This window comes from Apium graveolens, chromosome 9, assembly GCF_009905375.1.
Source record: "Apium graveolens cultivar Ventura chromosome 9, ASM990537v1, whole genome shotgun sequence".
Lineage (NCBI taxonomy): Eukaryota > Viridiplantae > Streptophyta > Magnoliopsida > Apiales > Apiaceae > Apium > Apium graveolens.
In genome coordinates, this window is record NC_133655.1 from 251,532,361 (window position 1) to 251,552,284 (window position 19,924).

Sequence of the window (19,924 nt, forward strand, 5' to 3'; positions counted from 1 at the left end):
GCAAGAAATACACCCATGTGTATCTGGTGAACTCATCCACTATGACCATAGCATATTTCTTCTTTGCAATAGACATGACATCAACTAGACCAAATAGATCAACATGTAGTAGGTGATAAGGCTCAAGAATTGATTATTCAGTCTTGCTCTTGAATGAAGATTTTCTTTATTTTGCCTTCTGACATGAATCACAAAGGCCATCAGGAGCAAATACTGATTTTGGCAGTCCTCTGACAAGATCTTTCTTGACTAGTTCATTTATATTGTTAAAATATAAATGAGAGAGTTTCTTGTACCAATCCCAGATTTCTTCAATTGATGCTCTACTTAACAGACAGATTGCAGAACCATCAGTACTTGTTGAAAGCCTGGCTTCATAAATGTTACCATGCCTGTATCCTTTCAGAACAACTTTGCCTGTAGATTTGCTTACAACTTCACAATGTTCTTCAAAGAAATCCACATGATAACCTTTATCACAGATTTGACTAACACTCAGCATATTGTGTTTAAGTCCTGAGACCAGAGCTACTTTTTCAATGATGATATTCCCAAGATTGATATTGCCATATCCCAGAGTTTTTCCCATATTGCCATCTCCATAAGAAACACCTGGGCCAGCTTTATCCACAAAGTCTGATAGCAGGGCTTTATTTCCAGTCATATGTCCTGAACATCCACTGTTCAGAACTAGGATGTTCTTCATGTTGCCCTACAATCACAAAGACAACTAATGATTAGTTTTAAGGACCCAGACTTTCTTGGATCCTTTGGCCTTATTAAGTTTGTTAACATTTACAGCAGATTTAGCATCAGAGTTTCTGTTAACAGTTTTCTTATCTGAATTTACAATATCAGACTTTGTATCAGAACTTATACTAGAAGGAATAATGTTAACTTTCTTTAAAGAAGGTTTTATTTGATAATAATCATAGTATAAACTATGATATTCCTTACAAGTATAAATGGAATGCCATAAACTACCACAATGAAAACAAGGATTTTGTGGCTTATATATAAAAGACTGACTCTTAACTCCTGACTTTGAGGGTAAGGAGTTTATGTTCTTATTCTTCCTGCAAAAAGAAGCCAGATGGTTAGAATTTCCACAGTTATGACATGTTTTTCTAGGAGCATTAGGAACAGGCTTTTAATTGTTACTTTTGTTCACACCTTCCTTTCTATTCCTATTTTTCCTAGGTGGCTTTACCTTGTTTACATTTTAACCTGTTTCAGCTTATGCTTAAGCTGCTTCTTGGTCATTAAGCCTATGTTAACTTCAGTTGGCTTATCCTGTTTAGGTTTTTCAGAAGTTAATTTCTCCTTAACTTCTGATTTCTCAATATCAGACTTTGCAGTTACAAACTTAACGGGATTTACCTTTGGTTTTTGTTTAACAACTATAGGCTCAGTTTCTACAGTTTCCTTACTGTTCTTATCATCTCCATAACCTAAGCCCTCTTTCCAGTTTCCACTACTAAGAATATCCTGAGTTGCTCTATCAGAGTGAGTCCAAGTCCTGATAATTTCTCTTTCCTTTTCTAACTCAGTTTTTAGAGATTCATTCATTTTTAGCACTTCATCCATAACATAAAAGGCATCATCTCTATCTTTCTGAGTTTGATGGAACATGACTAACTCTTTTTCTAAATAATCATTCCTCTTTTTATAAGCAATATTTTCAGAAGTTAATCTTTCACATGTTAAAGTTTTATCTTTATAACTAATGAACATGGTTTTAAGATATCTTCTCAACTCAGTAATATCATCAGTATGAAAGGCATAAGTAGTTTGAGATACCTTTATGTCAGCAGTATCAGAACTGCTATCAGCATTTGCCATCAAGGCATTATTTTCCTCATCCTCAGAATCTGAAGCATCTGACCAGCTTTTCTTCTTTATGACAAGAGCCTTGCCTTTGTCACTCTTCCCTTTTTTGCAATCAGGAGATATATGGCCTTTCTCACCACAGTTGTAGCATTTAACATTTGAGTAATCTCCTCTGTCAGACTTTCCTCCTTTGCCTTCAGATTTTCTGAAACCTTTCTTATCAGAACTTGCACCTTTCCTGGAAGACTTCTTTCCTCTCCTGAATTTCCTGTATGCAATCTTTGTGATTCCTTTCACCATAAGAGCACACAGCTTCATCATCTCTTCATCAGGGTCCATCTCAGGTATACTTTCAGTTTCTGAGTCATCATCACTATTAGAACTTGATGACTCAGTATCAGACTTTGTGATGAGAGCCTTTCCCTTGCCTTTTTTTGAGGCAGCAACTTTGGGACTTTCCTCCTCAGCCACAAAGGCAATTGTCCTTGAATTTCTTCCATTCCTCTTGCTTCTTTGTTCCATCTCAAGTTCATGAGTCTTGAGCATCCCATAAATTTCATCAAGAGTTGTTTCATCAAGAATATAGTTGTCTCTTATTATCGTGGCCTTCAAATCCCATCTTTCAGGAAGAGCTAACAAGAATTTAAGATATAAATCTTCAATATCATACTCTTTGTCAACTAGTGACAAATCATTCAAAAGTTTGACAAATCTGTCATATGAATCAGTTAATGACTCATCAGGCTTTGAGTCAAAGTGCTCATACTCTTGAGTGAGTATAGTCTTCTTGTTCTTCTTGATTGAATCAGTTCCCTGACACCTTGTTTCCAAAGCATCCCATATATCTTTTGCAGTCTTACATTGAATTACCATGTTTGACATGACATTATCAATGGCACTATGCACCAAGTGTCTTACCTTTGCATCCTTTGCAATCGATGAGATATCTTCAGCAGTGTAATCACTTTTCTCTTTGGTACAGACTTTGCTGGCTGACCTTCAACTTCCACAGAGAGTTTGGTTGGCATATGTGGTCCTTCATTAATCCTGTCGAGATATTCTGGATCTGTAGCTTCCAGAAATATAGTCATCTTCACACACTGTAGAAGGGGGTTTAATATAGTGTTTACTACAATCAAATCGAATATAAGAACTCAAGTAACAGAAAACAGATTTTATTTAACACAATAAACTCTGTTACAATATGGAACTGTCCTCTCTCAGTGATGAACAAATTATCACGAGAGGTGCTAGGGTTACAAAGAATAATAACTTCGATTAAGATAACACTTATAGTGTAAAACCTATGCCTGTGTTTATATACTACACAGATACAAGATAATGTTCTAATTGATATGGAATATAATTCTGCTTCCTAAAATATATCAACTAGTTATCTTTTCTTCCAAGTATTCTATTCTTCATAGAATTCTTTCTTGATGCATATTTCTTTCTATCTTAGTCTCGATCTTCTTTCCTTTCAATCAGCCACCTGCCTTATCTGAAAGTCATCTTAAGTCCTGATATTATCTCTTGATAAATATCTTCTGATAACTTAAGTTCTGATAACTTAAGTTCTGATATATTAAGTTATGTCTTCAATATAAGTGTTGATTTCCAGTTAAGTACTGATTTGTCCTGTTAAGTAAGATTTGAAAACTAAACACAAATCATATTACACATGACATCACAAATATATCTAACAAAAAGGTATAATGTGAATCATCGCATTGCTACGGCTTATCATCCTCAGACAAATGGTCAAGCTGAGGTGTCTAACAGAGAGATCAAGCGCACTTTAGAGAAAGTTGTGTGTCCATCGAGGAAAGATTGGTCTTTGAAGCTTGATGAAGATGTTTGGGCGTATAGAACAACATATAAGACTCTATTGAGAATGTCGCCGTTTCAGTTGGTCTATGATAAGGGGTGTCATTTGCCTTTGGAGCTCGAGCATAAGGCTTATTGGGCTTTGAAGAAATTGAATCTTGACTTGGATGCGGCTAGAAAGAAGAGGATACTTCAATTGAATGAACTCGATGAGTTTTGACTTCAAGCTTATGAGAACAACAAAATGTATAAGGAAAAATTCAAGAGGTGGCACGATCGGGGTCTAGTGCTCAAATCATTTGTGCCGGAGCAACAAGTTCTTTTGTTCAACTCTCGTCTCCGTCTTTTTCCTGGAAAGTTGAAGTCAAGGTGGTCATGGCCCTTTATAATCAAAACTGTATTTCCACATGGAGCGGTGAAAATTTTTGAGAATGATCTGGGCCAAGCATTCAAGGTAAACGGTCAGAGGTTGAAGCATTATTACGGTGACACAGCAAACCGTGAGGTGGTTAGTGTCGTTCTATTGTCCAATTGAGCTCAAGGTTCTACGTCGAGCTAGCGACGTAAAAGATGCGCTTCTTGGGAGGCAACCCAATTTTGTTATACATTAGTAGGTAGAGGAAGCAAGAAAAAGGAGAAAAACATAAAAAAGAAAAAAAAGAAAAAAAATCAGGGCCAAATCCAGTGACTAAGCACGCTCGCGCTGATCTAGCGCGCGACCGCACTGTTTTTCCAGAAGGTAAGCGCGCCTGTGCTGATCTAGCGCGCGCCCGCGCCGGTTTTCCAGAGAGTAAGCGCTCCCGCACTGTCCAAGCGTGCGCCCGTGTCGGGTCCCTGTTCGAAAAAAAAATATAAAAATAGAAGAATGAAGAGAAAATCGGGATTTTTACTCAAAAAGCAATTCCAACCCGATTTTTACTCTTCCACATCCCATAATTCCCTATCCAAATCAAACCCATTATTTCAACGATTCCCACAATCAATTCCCACTTCTATTCCTTATCGAATTCTCACCTCTCCACCTATAAATACATACACTTCTACACAAACTTCACCACCACATCACAAATTCTCAAACACGAATCTCTCTCAAATACTTAACTTTTATTCTCTCTCATTCAATACCAATGGCACCTAAGAGGCAACGAACGCAATTAGGCAGCAGCACCACCGATTCTTCATCTGCGGGTGGTGTGAGGACAAGATTTTTTACTCCTGAGACTGAATAGGAGTACACGAGGCTTCTCTCGAAGCCTATTACTAAGAATCGAGGTTTTTTCCATCAGGGAAGGATGGTAAGTTGTTGGAGATGATCCTTGAGATGGGTTGGGTTCCTTTTTGTGAGGATCCCGCTGCTGTGCCCATGAGTGTTGTGCGGGAGTTCTATGCTAACGCCAAGGCGGAGAAGAATGGCTTCACGATGGTTCGAGGGAGGACTGTGGAGTATACTGGAGAGGCTATCAGGACGGTGATTGAGCAGCCCACGAGGAAGGTGGGTCAGGACTCTTGAAATGATAGACTCCCGAGGATTTCAACTTGGATCTGATCATTGCGACATTGTGTGTGCTTGAGACTCATTGGAAATTCAAGAGGGGCACTACTGATTACTCCATGTTCCCTGCGTCGTGCATGAACAGGTTTGCACGGGCTTGGAACTCATTTATTTATGATAACATCATGCCATCTTCGCATGTGCATGAGATTACTATGGAGCGTGCTCATCTGCTATGGGGGATTCTTCAGGGTGATTACATTGATTTGGGGATGGTGATATATCAGGGGATTTTGATATTTTTGAGAGGAGGTACTACATGTGCTACTCCGTATGCATCCGTGGTGACGAAGTTGTACAAGGTAGTTGGTGTTCATTGGCCCGCACATGAGCAACTTCAGCTTTCCTATACTCCTATCGATAGTTCTACATGATTGAGCATGCAGGAGTGGTATGGAGGGAAGCCCAATTCTAAGGGGCTTGGGTATTCATATGATCATCTGCCAGGTGGTGTGCCCATGGATCAGGCTACTGCGGGAGGTTCTCAGCATGCCCGTCGAGCAGCTTAGAGGACTCCGTTAGGAGAGGAGGTTGGTTTGTCACAACAGCAGGAGCAGATATTGGAACTGGTTTGAGTTCGATACAGTATAGGCGTCTAGCTAGGAGGATGGATGCGATACACGACATCCATAGTCGATTTGCACACGATCTCACCCAGGAACTTGGGACTGTATTTAGAGCCACCGGGGTTGACATCCAGTGGCCAGTATTTGGTGAGGACTCTGTGTATCCACCTCCTGACACTCCACCCGTTGAGGGTGATGATTCTGATTCACAGTCGGTATGCCTGAATTCCTTACTATTACCTTCACTGAGGACAATGAATATTTTAAGTTTGGAGGTAGTAGTTGAAGGAATATATTTTTGTGTAAGTCACATATAGTTGCATATTTCATGATAGTTTAGTTCATATAGTTTACATATTTTGCCATATAGTTTTTTTTTTGTAATTTTTATGATATCTTGTTCATATAGTTTCATGCATGTGCATTATAACATGATCCCTTAGATGATTTTTTCGATTAATTGATATTGATGCTAGTGTAGTGATGTCGTATTTAGTGATATTGAATCTTGTCGAATTAATTTGCATGCTAGAGACACTTGTATTTTACTAAGTCTTATAGGATGATAGAGTGCTAGATCATGATCATGGTTTGTTTGTTTTTCAAGGTTTAATCACTCGTTTATATTTAGAATTTAGGATATTCTCTTAACAATAGAAGACATGGATATTTAGAAATGGAGAAAATCGGATTTCATTGCTAGTTGTGTGGCTAGGTATCAAATGGCTAGTAGCCGACTCATATTTTTTTGAGTAGTCTAGGGTTGAATGAGATGGAGCGAAACACACTCCTTCAGAAATTCGTTGAAAAAAGAAAATAAAAAGAAAAGAAAAAAGAAAGAATAAGTGTTATGTATAATTGATCATGAGTGGGCTCTTTAGTACTCGAGTTATTAAGTTCTTAGGGGACTTTGTGCCAAGTGACCTAAGGCTTTTATAGTCTGGGATCCGCTAACCTAACGCTCACTACATGGGTACTAATGTATAAGTTTTTTATGGACCTCACTCATTGCACGATCAAATAAGCATACTTGTGTTGTTGTGAATAAAAGCGTGAATCCATGTTAAACTCCGATATAAGAATAGACGTGTTATAAGTTATTTTGAGTCTAGCTTTTATTCTATTTATAAACTTGTGATTGTTTTCATAAGTAGTGAGTCATGATTATCGATCTAGTGGCGATAGTATATCTGTAAGCATTTGCACACACGCACGTCTCTGGTTGTAGATTGATTTGTGAGATTTGATTGATCTTTATGCGAATAATTGCATTTGCTGAGATGCTGCTTGTTGATTGGTTTAGTTATTCTATGGGGATCATTGCATTCATTTAGTTGCATTAATGCATTTTTATTTCTTGTTCTTTGAGTCTGTTTATGCTTGAGGACAAGCATCGATTCAAGTTTGGGGGTATGTTGAGTGCCATGTATGACACTTTATTACGCTCCGTAAAGCTTTGAATTGATGCTTTGGTAGTCAATTTGTTAAGTGTTTTAACGTGTTTTTGAGTATTTTTGCATTTCAGGCATTATCTAGGTAATCAAGTGAATTAACATTGTTTGGTGCTAGTTTGGTGTCAAGGTGGTGTTGGAATAAAAGCTCATGGAAAGCCGGCTCAAATCTGCAAGAAAAATGAAGAAGTCAAGTTCTGGCAGAAGCCCAGCGCACCCCTGCTGATCAAGCGCGCAGCCACGCCCGAAATTTAGAAAGCCAGCGTGCCCATGCTGAACTAGAGCGGCCGCACCAGGTCGGGATGCAAAATTCTGATTCTACTCTAATTCAAATTGGAAGACTTCTTTCCTGATTATGGCTGCTATATAAACAACTTCAGGTCGTTTTTAATAAGATATCAAGCTAGAGACATATCAAGGAGATCCGTAAGAAGACCGTATTAGCACAATTCAACAAAGACAAAGAAGATCTTGTTTTACTTGTGAATCTTTGTTTTAAGTTATAACTTGGATGCTAGTTTTCTTATTTGTGAACCTTAATCTTATTTTGCACTTGGTTTTATTTATTCATTATAAAGACTACATTTGTTATACCATGTTTTCATCGGAATCCATGTTGATAATGAGTTCTATTATGGGCTAATCGTTATTGTGGGGTTCTAACGGATTTATTTATGGATTTATTTAGTTAAATTGTTTCGATGCCTTAGTGTGTGGTGATTGTATGATAACCTAGTATTGGTTGTGCGTATTCGTCTTATGAGCGTCGTGAACTTATAAGATAGTGTGTTAATTCTTAATGAAGTGAAAGTGAATTTAAAGATTTAGAACTTGCCATGCTAGCATAGGTTCATGTATTTGTTATGCATGATTCGTGGGTAATTTTAATTATCTTACTAGCCTTATATAATCAAAATAGATAACTTGTGCTTAAACCGTTATGTTGTAATTCTATAGACATATAGGGTCTCAATATAATTGGTTTATATTCAGCTTCTATCTCTTTTGTGGATGTCTGGTAGTATGGTACTCGTGCAATTAAAGTTAGCTTTTATCAGTTTCGTGGTATCTGATTAGTGTCATCACCATTGCATGATAAGGTTGAGAACAATAAGGCTATTGAATGAAGTATTTAATGAAGTTAGAATTCCATGTTTGTCATATATATTAATTCAGTCAATCTCATTCTTTTAGTTTTAATTGTTAGTTTAATTCTTAGTTATAAACAACCTCAATTTGTTATCGTTTTAGCATTGAATAATAACCATACATTGTTGCTTAAGTGCGTGAATTAATTAGTTAACCAAAGCCAGTCTCTGTGGAAATGAACTAGAAAAGATTCTATACTACTTGCGAACTCGTATACTTGCGTCTATTATTAGCGCGTGTTTAGCGACTAATAGCCCCCAGGGGTCACATGTGAGGTCCGCATATGTCAACAATTATGAGGCCACACCATATACTAAGACGCCCAGGGGTCGTATGTGAGGTCTATAAGTATCTTCGTGCCTTCTCACGGGAGAATGTATGTGAGGTACATATGTGCCCTCGTGCCTTCTCACAAGAGGACTCCACCCCATTCCAAGACTATCTCGCGACCTCACAAACCATAGTTAACATGGGTCCCACGGATGGTTTTCACTGCTATTGGACCGAGACATCGATGGACCACCAGACTAAACCCTAGTCCATCTAGAGGTTATTTGTTCTCCAAGAATTATTGTGCTTGAACCTCTATAGATAGGATACATAGACCTCTTCCATATGATGAAAAATTTGCTCGAAAAAAAAATACACATATTCTCTTAAGGCACTTTATGAATTATCAAGCAAGATCAATCACGAGATCCATCAAAATTCATCTTGTTCTTAGTGAAAATAGCTTCAACTATACATATTTTGCTCCGTGACCCCAACAAACCTAATGTTATACCAAATTCTCCCCGTAAGAATCCCTTAAAATGTTTTCTCATAACGGTTCAATATATTTCGCATGACTCTTTCAAAATTTTCATTCGGTGATAAGTAGTTCTACATTAACATAAACAAAATCCCACGGAATCCCACGGTTAATTTGTCCGTAATGGTTGGCTCAGTTGGTTAAAGAGGGGATAACTATCCTCTTGGTCACAGGTTCGAATCACATAGGAGGAGAATTTATGATTATGCCTCCTGAGCCAGAGTCTGTCGCTTAAATGCAGTTTACCTTGGTTCAAACCGCCCGAAGGGTAGTGGCTGCAAGTTATCTACGATAAAAAAATCGAAATAACATCTTAATAAGAATAAATTCCTAATAATTTTATAATTAATTTATGGTGCATGTTATAAAGTAAAACATGAACATTATTGCATTGACACCTTACTTACTAACGGCTTTTAAATGTAAATATACATTAGTTATTAAAATAAATTAACTCATGTATCAAACATTATTATGAACACTATTAATTTTGAAATATATATAACTTTATACTCATATTCTTTCTAAACTCTTATTCAAAATAAAAATCTTCCAAATTTATTTAAACAATCACAACAATTAAAGAATAAAAAGAAATTAAATTAAAATTAGATAATAAGTAGTATCTTTAAAAAGAAATGTGTTGATCAATTTGATGTCTTAACTACAGTAAAGTTTGAATCCTAAAAGAACAATGTGACAAAAAATCCTAAAAACAATTATTTTTAGAATTTCAAAGATGCATATTTATTATATGTTATAGTTTATTTATTTTTGGATTAAAAATATATATTAAATTGAAATAAGATAACTAATGTTAAAAATTAATCACAAGGATAGTATGCATAACTTGGACAATTGGTATAGTTTATTATTTTCTATAAAGAAACTATAGTTCATTCAGTTTAAATTTAAACAATTAAATATTGATTTGGTTCCATGCTAAATATTCTCTACAAATTAACAATTAATAATTAATTAGCCGCTCTCCAAAATAATAAAATGTTTCCAAATTTTTGATATCAAAGAAAGAAGACTTTGGAATAAATCAACAAAAGATCATGGATTATGATTTCCTTCTAATGGTGTAAAACACAACTTCAATTATGGGTTGGGTTGAAAATAATGGAAGTCCGGTTAAATTTCATTTTCATAAATCATATGCCCTATAGTTTGGACCCAACAATTTTCGATGAGTTAGGGGAACATATTCAATATATATAACAACTCAGTAGATAGCTACAACCAAGATCTATGATGAGCATCTCGGACATAATGAGGATTAAAAAGAAAGAATATTACAAAGAGCTAGCTTCCAAAATGCAGGTGAATTATTGGGAGAAATTTTAAAAACATCAATTGTGACATGATTCATGTATATATATTGCCCTGGCCATAGTTCGGAGTGGAGGCCTTAGTCATTTTTCACTGTCAGAAAAGAAGATTGTAGTGCACCATTTAAACTAATTTTTCATTTCATGTTATAAATTATAGGTTGTGCAGATCGATATCCCAAGAGTGCTCACAAAAACACCAACATCACTATAGTGTTAAAATATCAGTCAATAGTGAGATAAAATATTCTCAGAATATGTTATAAATACTCTTCTCAAGCACGTTTATATGAAGTGCTACCAAAATTTGTAAGTAGTTAAGGGTTAGTGTAAACCTAGTATATATCAAATACAATACTGCATGTAATTACTTTCGTCTGTGTAAATCGTTTTTACTTCTAGAATATTTGGGAGTTAGGTGAGATATGTATTAGGTATGTTGGTTAACGGGTTAGCCTAAAATGAAAACTAGTATCCTGGAAATAAATATGTTCTCTAATAATTAGTATGTTTTTATAATTATATTTATGTGTTTTATAAATATTTTCAATTGCATAAAAAATTTCTCATAAATACATTTTTACTTTATATGATACATCAAATTTTAATTAATGATGTTATGATTATTATAAAACACCAAGTATAGAACTATAATATATTTGTAATTTGCACATAACGTATGTATGTGTTCTACAAAAAAAAATTCTCATAGATAAATTTTTTTGTTTGAATTTACATGATACATGCATTTTGGATAACAAATACAAAAATATTTACAAAGAAAAAGAAGAACAAGTGTTTTCGGTATTATTCAATTAAGGTGTTATTCACCAAAACCAACCCATCGGTTCATTGACGTTGATATCAAAGTAGTCATGTGAGCTAATAGTATCACTTCTTTGATATTTGAATCCATTGAATTATACTCCAATCTTCCCTCCCAATTGCTATCATTTCTAATAGAGTATTCAGCACGGATTTTAAGATGAGTAGAAAGTATAGTTTGATAACGTTTTTTAATTTTTTTTCTGAATAAAAGTTTAAACATTCTATTTTTATTCAGAAAATAGATAATTTAAAAAAGTTATATAACTATACTTTATATTCATCTTAAAATGCGTGTCGGACACTCTGTCAGAAATGATAATAATTGAGTGGGACTGAAGGAATACATGATTTCGATTACTCGGTGAGTTTCAGCCAAGTGTGCATGATTTTTGAAGTTGTAAGTATATCAAATGATACCTTAAAAAGGAACTCCGTACCTCAACTTGTATGATATTGTGTTTTGGTTGGAAACTTTGGGATGCATGAAAAAACTAAAGAATTGAATGTAATTCGAGATTTTATTTTTTGTTGTACCTGTACTTTATACTGATTTTCATCATAGCAGTTAAATTTTGAATTTTCAAAAACGTTACAAATTTTTGTTTCCGTGTTTTAAAAGAGTAACTCTGGTCAACTTAGTTAACTAGTATCGTTTTATAAAAGTAAATAACATAGTTATCCCATATTTTATACTAATTTTCAGAAAAATTGTAGAAATTGCAGAGAGCAAAGATTGCCTATAATCAAGAAAGTAGAGATGAAGATTGATACAGAGAGAGAGATGTTGAACTTTACATTTCATTCAATTATTTCTAAACTGATTACAGCCTCTCTCTATATACAAGACTAACATGACCGTAACCACTTTTCCCTCCAAAACTTGAACACTTAATATTTACATGAGCTTGCCTATTTTAGCTATTTACATCATTGACTCTTGACTTGACCTTTCCATTAGGAGGTTCCTCCTTAATATCCCCCCTCAAATTTGGAGGGGTAACTATATTTATCACGCCTAATTTGCTCAACAAACTAGAAGTTCTGGAAGCAGTTAAAGGCTTGGTAAGCAGATCTGCAGGTTGAAGATGAGTAGATAAGTACTGAGGTTTGAGAAAACCACTGTTCACATGATCTCGGATAAAATGACAATCAAGCTCTATATGTTTAGTTCGTTCATGAAGAACCGGATTTTTTGCAATACTGAGTGCTGAGGTATTGTCACAGAACACAGAAATGGGAGTAGGTATTGAAAAATGTAGCTCTTGGAGAAGATTATAGAGCCATTTAACCTCACAGAGAACATTAGCCATGGATCTATACTCTGCCTCTGCAGATTATCTAGCAACAATATTTTGCTTTTTACATTTCCAAGATAACAAAGAATTTCCCAACATTACACAAAAACCAGACAGTGATCTTCTAGTCATGGGACATGATGCCCAGTCAGCATCACAAAACACCTTTAATTCAAGAGGACTGGAGGCTGAAAGCAAAATTCCTTGTCCAGGAGCCTGCTTAAGGTATTTGATTAGTTTAATGGCAGCATTCCAGTGTTGATCAGTAGGGGCAGCCATGAATTGACTGAGGATATGAACAGGGTATGAGAGTTCAGGTCTTGTGATAGTCAAATAGATGAGTTGACCAACAAGCCTTCTATAACTGGTACCATCAATTAAAGGAGTGCCAGACAGATTGTGCAAGTTATGCCGAGTAGCAATAGTAATTTTTCTTGGTTTGGAAGCAAGAAGACCAGTTTGATTGAGAAGATTCAAAGCATATTTTCTTTGGTGTAAATAGATCCCCTGACTTGATCTTGCAATCTCAATAGCAAGGAAATAATGAAGATGACCTAAGTCTTTGAGCTTAAATTGAGACTGAATAAAGCCTTTGACCTCTTTAATGGTTGTTTCATTAGAACCAGTTAAAATAATATCATCTACATACACCAGAAGTGCAATAAATGTCTGAGACGTATGACAGATGAACAATGAGCTGTCAGCTTTTGATTGCGTAAAGCCATACTTCAGCATAGCTTGAGAAAATTTAGAAAACCATTCCCTGGGAGCTTGACATAAGCCATACAAAGACTTTATCAGTTTACAAACAGGATGAGTACTAACAAAGTTGGCTGGAATTTGAACACCAGGAGTACTTGCATAAAGATCTCCTCATGAAGATCACCATTTAAGAAAGCATTGTTAATATCTAATTGGTGCAGAGTCCAGTTCTGAATAGCAGCTAGTGATAACAAGGTTCTGACTGTGGTCATCTTAGCAACAGGTGCATAAGTTTGAAAAAAATCCACACCCTGAGTTTGAGTAAACCCTTTGGCTACAAGACGAGCTTTATATCTATCTAAGGTTCCATCTGTATTATATTTCACTTTGTATATCCATTTGCAACCCACAACCCGTTTATTCGGAGGCAAGTCAACAATCTTCCAAGTTTGATTTAATTCCAGGGCATTTAATTCAGCTTGCATAGTTGTGCACCACAAAGGATCAGTGATAGCCTGCTTATAGGTTGGTTCAGGAATTTGGATAGAATTAGCAATGAAACTTTGGTAAGAGGGAGACAAATGATCAACAGAGTCCACATATTGAATGGGATAAGATACTGTATTAACGTGTTTACCAGAGATGATGGAAGGCAGACCAACATAATCTGAAAATTTTTGAGGAATTTGTTTACTTCTAACAGATCGTGTGATCCTGACATTATTTTGCTGATCATGATTATTACCTACTGAATCCCTAACAGTAAGAAGTGTATTTTCTGATATGGATGGACTGTGTGAAACAATCTCAGGAGAGTGCATAATGTCAGGTGAAACAGAATTAGATGAAATAGTTTCAGAAAGAGAATGAGTAGCAGATGAAGAGGGTGAAACATAGTCAATATCATCAACAAAGCTATTTTGAGGTGGAAATAGATGCACTGGCAAGGTATTATCAGTTTTACCATAAGGGAATATATTTTCATAGAAAATGACCTCTCTAGAGGTAAAAGTCTGGTTAGAATCTAGATGAAGTAATCTATACCCTTTTTGATTATGTGGATAACCCAAGAAAATACACTTGTAAGCTCTAGGAAAAAAATTGTCTTTTCTCTTGGACAATGTAGATGAATAACACAAGCATCCTAGAACTTTGAGATGAGAATAATAATGAATTTTCTTATGAAGTAATTCATAAGGAGTTTTATTATTAAGAAGGGGACTGGGAGTTCTATTTATGAGGTATGTTGCTGTTAACAAACAGTCACCCCATAGATGGATAGGGAGGGATGCTCTAAATCTAAGAGCTCTTGCAACAGATAATAGGTGTCGGTGCTTTCTTTCAGCTCTGCCATTTTGTTAGGGAGTTTCAACACATGTGTGTTGATGAACAATACCAAGAGAGTGAAATAGACTCTGCATTTGGTGATTAAAGAACTCTGACCCATTATCAGTTCTCACAAATTTGACAGAAGTTTGAAAATGGTTCTCAACATATTTAAAGAACTTCTGAAATATACCATACACCTGATTTTTGGAAGATAGCAGATAAGTCTAGGTGCTTCTACTGAAGTCATCTACTATTTTTAGAAAAGAATGGCAAGTAGAATATGTGGGCCTTTTATAAGGTCCCCAAAGATCACAGTGAATGAGTTCAAAACAGGAAGAAGCTTTGTGATTATTAACATCAAAAGGTAATCTACAATGCTTTGCAAATTGACATACATCACAAGGAACAGTCGATGTATTACAAATTTGAGATAACAAACATTCAATATTTTAAGTATATTCACTGGTGAATGTCCTAATCTATTGTGCCATTGTTGACTTAGTTCTTGAATCTTGGATGATGACTGATTAGACTGAGCGGTATTGACAGATGAAAGATGTGAGGAAGACAAGGCAGGATGATGTGAAGACTTCTCAGATTTTGGCAGAATAAGCTTGTAAAGATTGCCATGAAGCTTACCAATCCCCATCACCCTCTTCATAGGGGCCTGAATAACACAGTGATGAGAATTGAAATGAGCTTCGTAATTAAGATGTTTAGAAAGTTGACTCACATATATGAGATTAAATTGAAACTCATGAATTAGTAAAACATCTGTGAGGACTATATCAGAAGTAAGTGACACTTGACCCTTATAATGCACTGTGGTAACTTGACCATTTGGAAGAGATATTTTAATATCGTAAGTAATTGGATTAACAAGTAATGTAGCTTGACAAGTAATATGATCTGTTGCTCCTGAATCTAGGATCCAATCAGCAGAATTATAACATCCAGTTACACACACAGTAGTCATAGATGAGCACATAGAATTGATACCTGATTGAGGAGGTTCAACAGTAGAAGGGATAGAATTTGCCTGATTTGACAATGCCATAAGTTGTTGATACTGTTCAAGAGTCAAGTTTGAGTTACTGGTACTGCTCTTGCCTGTATCATCAGCTTTGACAGTAGTGCTCACATTAGTGTTGCCAGAATGAACTTGAGCTATCATTCTACTTTCACCACCAGTAGATGTCTTGTTGAATTTCTGAGAAGGTTTGTTTCTAGGAGGAAATCTAATCAAATGATAGCATATGTCTCGAGTATGATTTGTGCCATTACAGTGTGTACACTCAAGTGTCCCTTTTCTGCTTTGAAACCTGTTATTCTTCTGATCAGAATTTGGAACAAACTTCTTAACATCGGACTTTGCAAATCTGTTATTAAAGTTGCTTGACACATTCTTTGTCATTAACATTGCAGATTCAGGTGCATTGTTGTGAAGATGAGAATAATTCCTTTGCCTTTCATCTTGTTGGAGCAGCCCCAAAACTTGAGTAAGTTTGGGCATGGGATTCATCATTAGTAGCTGGCCTCTGATGCTTGTAAAACTATCACTAAGGCCCATCAAAAATTGAGTAACCTTTACGGTTTCCTCATATTGTTCAATTTCTCCTTTAGCCTTATAATTGCAGACACAGGTGCACTTAGGCACGTTTGAGACGCTTAACAGATCATCATACAACTTCTTAAACTTTGTATAATATGCAGATATAGACAGATTATCTTGAACCAATTCAGACAGCTCCTTCTTTATCTCAAAAAGTCTAGGTCCATTATTTTGAGTGAATCTCACATGTAAATCATTCTAGATTTCTGTGGCATTCGATACATACACTAGACTCGATCGTAGTTCAGGTACAATTGAATTCAACAACCAAGAGATAATTATGTCATTGCATCTTTTCCATGAATCAAGATAGGGAGATTCAATACCTGAAGTTTTATATCTTCCGGTAACCATTCCCAATTTGTTTTTGGCTGAAAGTGCGAGAGACATAGACCTCTTCCATTCGTTGAAGTTACCCCCTGTTAATGATTTTGAGACAAGGATCTGACCTGGATGATCTGAGGGATGAAGATACAGCGAGTGATTCGATTCAAGATTGATCGTACTGAAATCACCGTCAAAGTCTGAGAGATTTGTAGTGGTTTGTGTGTCTGAGTGATTTGCACCAGTTTGTGCATCTCGTGTTGCATCATTATGCATATTTGATTGATTTGTTGTTGTGTGATTTGTTGTCATCAAGGTGTTTGACGTATTGTCTCAATCAATCTTTTCAATAATTGATGATTAACAACTGATAACAATGAACAAGTATAATTTGTTAATCTAAACAAATCAAGGAAATCAAGATGAAGATCTCAGGTATAAAGTTGCGAAAGCTCTGATACCATGTAGAAATTGCAGAGAGCAAAGATTGCCTATAATCAAGAAAGTAGAGATGAAGATTGATACAGAGAGAGAGAGAGAGATGTTGAACTTTACATTTTATTCAATTAATTCTAAACTGATTACAGCCTCTCTCTATATACAAGACTAACATGACCGTAAACACTTTTCCCTCCAAAACTTGAACACTTAATATTTACATGACCTTGCCTATTTTAGCTATTTACATCATTGACTCTTGACTTGACCTTTCTATTAGGAGGTTCCTCCTTAATAAGTGCGTGTTTGGTTAGTAATGGGTATTAACTTCCTAAGTAAATTGAACTTCCCATGTAAATAGAGTTCCCATGGAGTGCTATATTTTTGTTTGGTTGATGGTGGCAAGTTAAACTTACTGGGTATACATTTCCTATTACTTGTTTGGTCAAACTAGTCTACTTCTGATCTAATATATATACAATGATTACCATACCCTTGTGCACATGACGTATATTATTTGCTTTTTTACATTGTGATATCTTTTGTGTCACTGTAGTATCCTCTTGACACTGCATATGGTTGCTTCAACACTAAAAAGTATTCACGGATAAAAATTTGAATATATTCATAATGGTCTCCGGAGAGCCTCTGCACACTATTCATATTCAACAATTTCATATCTTAGAGATTAGCAAGTCAATTAAAACAATAGCACTTAGGTGTATTTATTGTAATGTTCAACATTTTTTCTTGTTCAGGGTATTCTATATTGTGTCCAGGAATGAATATATTGACGCTGATACTTTTCTCAATTCTCAAAATGAGACTTAAAGGGGAACTAACAATACAGAGTGTGTGAGATCATATTTGAATCACCCTTCATAAAAGAAGGATAAGCACGATCAAACGCCTAAATACAATTTTACAAAATTTGCATTGTAAGATCAGTCCTTACAAATATAGATATCCATGTTATATCACATAACAACTTTTCAGGTCACAATGGTAACACTATTCTCTATACTTTTTTTCCTCTTTAATAAATTCCTCAGACCTGCAGCTAGCCTGTACAAATTCATCTCGAAAATAATCCCATGTATAGCTTTATTCCTCCTGACATTTCAAAATTTTTCAACCTCATACTTCTTGACTTGTATGGTACTACATAAATGAACGATTTCAAATGAAAATACTTCTGAACTGAGCTAATGATTCTGAGATTAGGAGGGGGTGACGAAAATAATATTATCTTCATAATAAACGTCCAAACACATCGACACACTTTTTTCGATCATGTGTTAATTTGACATAGCCAAATTGGCTTGGAGTGAATCTGAAATTGTGTTCTCTGCTTCGGTGTATGAAGTAACTATGGGCCTAATAGCGTATTAGGGGGATTAAATTCAAGACAAAAATGTGCTGATTAAAAAAAGAAAGATTTCCAACAATTAGAAGCAGGAGACATAGCTTCAAAATTAAAAGCAATCATAAAAACTTCAAATAAATAGTGCTTAATTCAAGTATTGGATACTAACACCAAAAGCAGAAGGTTACAACTTCAAAATGAGCAACTTAAATATTTCTTCACCTCATCAAGCAGTAGGATAATTATTTATCTTCTTCATCCGGGATTAACAAACCTTGCACATAAGTATATTTGTAATCATCCGGAAGACTGAAAAAGAAGTCAACTTCAAGAGGATTTAGAGCGATTTTTTTCGATACCATCAGTACTTGAGGAGCACTTAACCCTTGAATTTTCATTACTTCGGATGTTACCTGCATTCTTCTTTCTGCAGAATCAGACTCATGCTGAAAGCAGCTGGCAAGTCGTCCAATATATTCACTAGCAGTCTCCGTAACGCCACTCATTTTTTCAAGCTTGCTGGAAAAATCTTTCAAAACTTCAATAGTTTCAGTCCTAGCCTTTTTTGTCCTGACAGAGGAAGATGTGCTTGAACCAGGAGTCTCCATTTGACGATTCTGTTTATTAGAAGTATGACTATCCTCTGTAAAATTAGGTACTTGTTCACCTTCTCCATCCCTTATTTCTTCCTCAAGCTCTTCAAGTGCATCCATTGCATTTGCAGACTCATTTCCTACAGCCCAGTCTTTCCCAAATATTTTGCTAAGCTCATCAAATAACGGGAAAGGCTTATTCCTCAGACTTGCAGCATTTGGGTGACTCTATAATGCATAATTGACACACTTTTTACATGTTATAGCATTAAAAATATCAAATAAATATAATGTCAGCCACGTTCATTGTAATTTTTCAATAATTACCTTTACCCAATCATCCTAAACAGATTGTGGACATGTGACAAACTTTCCTTCGTCATTCCAGCCAAAACCACTAGCACTTGGACCTAACATCTCTGCAATAGCATCATATTGTTTTCTTAATAGCTTAATTCTAGATTCGATATGAGGCTTGGCTTTTTTGTCACAACCAGGTAATTTTTGTTGCATAATAGCCTCCACTTTAGCCCAAGCACCGCTTTTAAATTGACCATTGTCTCCTTTCTGGCCACCCAGTTCCAGTAAATCATTAATTACATTAACAAGTGCACGATCCTCTGCAGCTGTCCATCTCGAGCATTTTCGAGTACTATCGTTTTCATTTCCTTGTGAGTTTCTCATGATCACTGGAAATTAAGATGAAACTACATAGATAAAAATACGATTTAAGTTTTAAGAAGCTAAGCGTAGAAAAGTAACAATGGAAATATGATAACATAAATGACCAGTTATATCAAAATCACTCACATAACTAATTCACCAGTGAGTACAATTGTTTTATCACGAAAAATCAACATTTACTATTTACTATGTTCCATCAAACTCAGAAAGAAAGAGATGATGCTTTGTATGTT

The 19,924-nt window shown here is 35.6% G+C and overlaps 1 protein-coding gene across 1 annotated transcript; it reads right to left on the reverse strand.

Annotated features, from left to right (window-relative positions):
• Positions 1-12,682: 12,682 nt before the first annotated feature.
• On the reverse strand, positions 12,683-19,691 carry LOC141686159 (uncharacterized). The gene is made up of 6 exons (XM_074491212.1): positions 19,356-19,691; positions 18,828-19,235; positions 17,897-17,958; positions 15,314-16,443; positions 13,501-14,285; positions 12,683-13,312 (listed from the first exon to the last, which is right to left on the reverse strand). The coding sequence occupies exons 1-6, from the start codon at positions 19,689-19,691 to the stop codon at positions 12,683-12,685; spliced, it is 3,351 nt and encodes a 1,116-aa protein (XP_074347313.1).
• Positions 19,692-19,924: the final 233 nt, after the last annotated feature.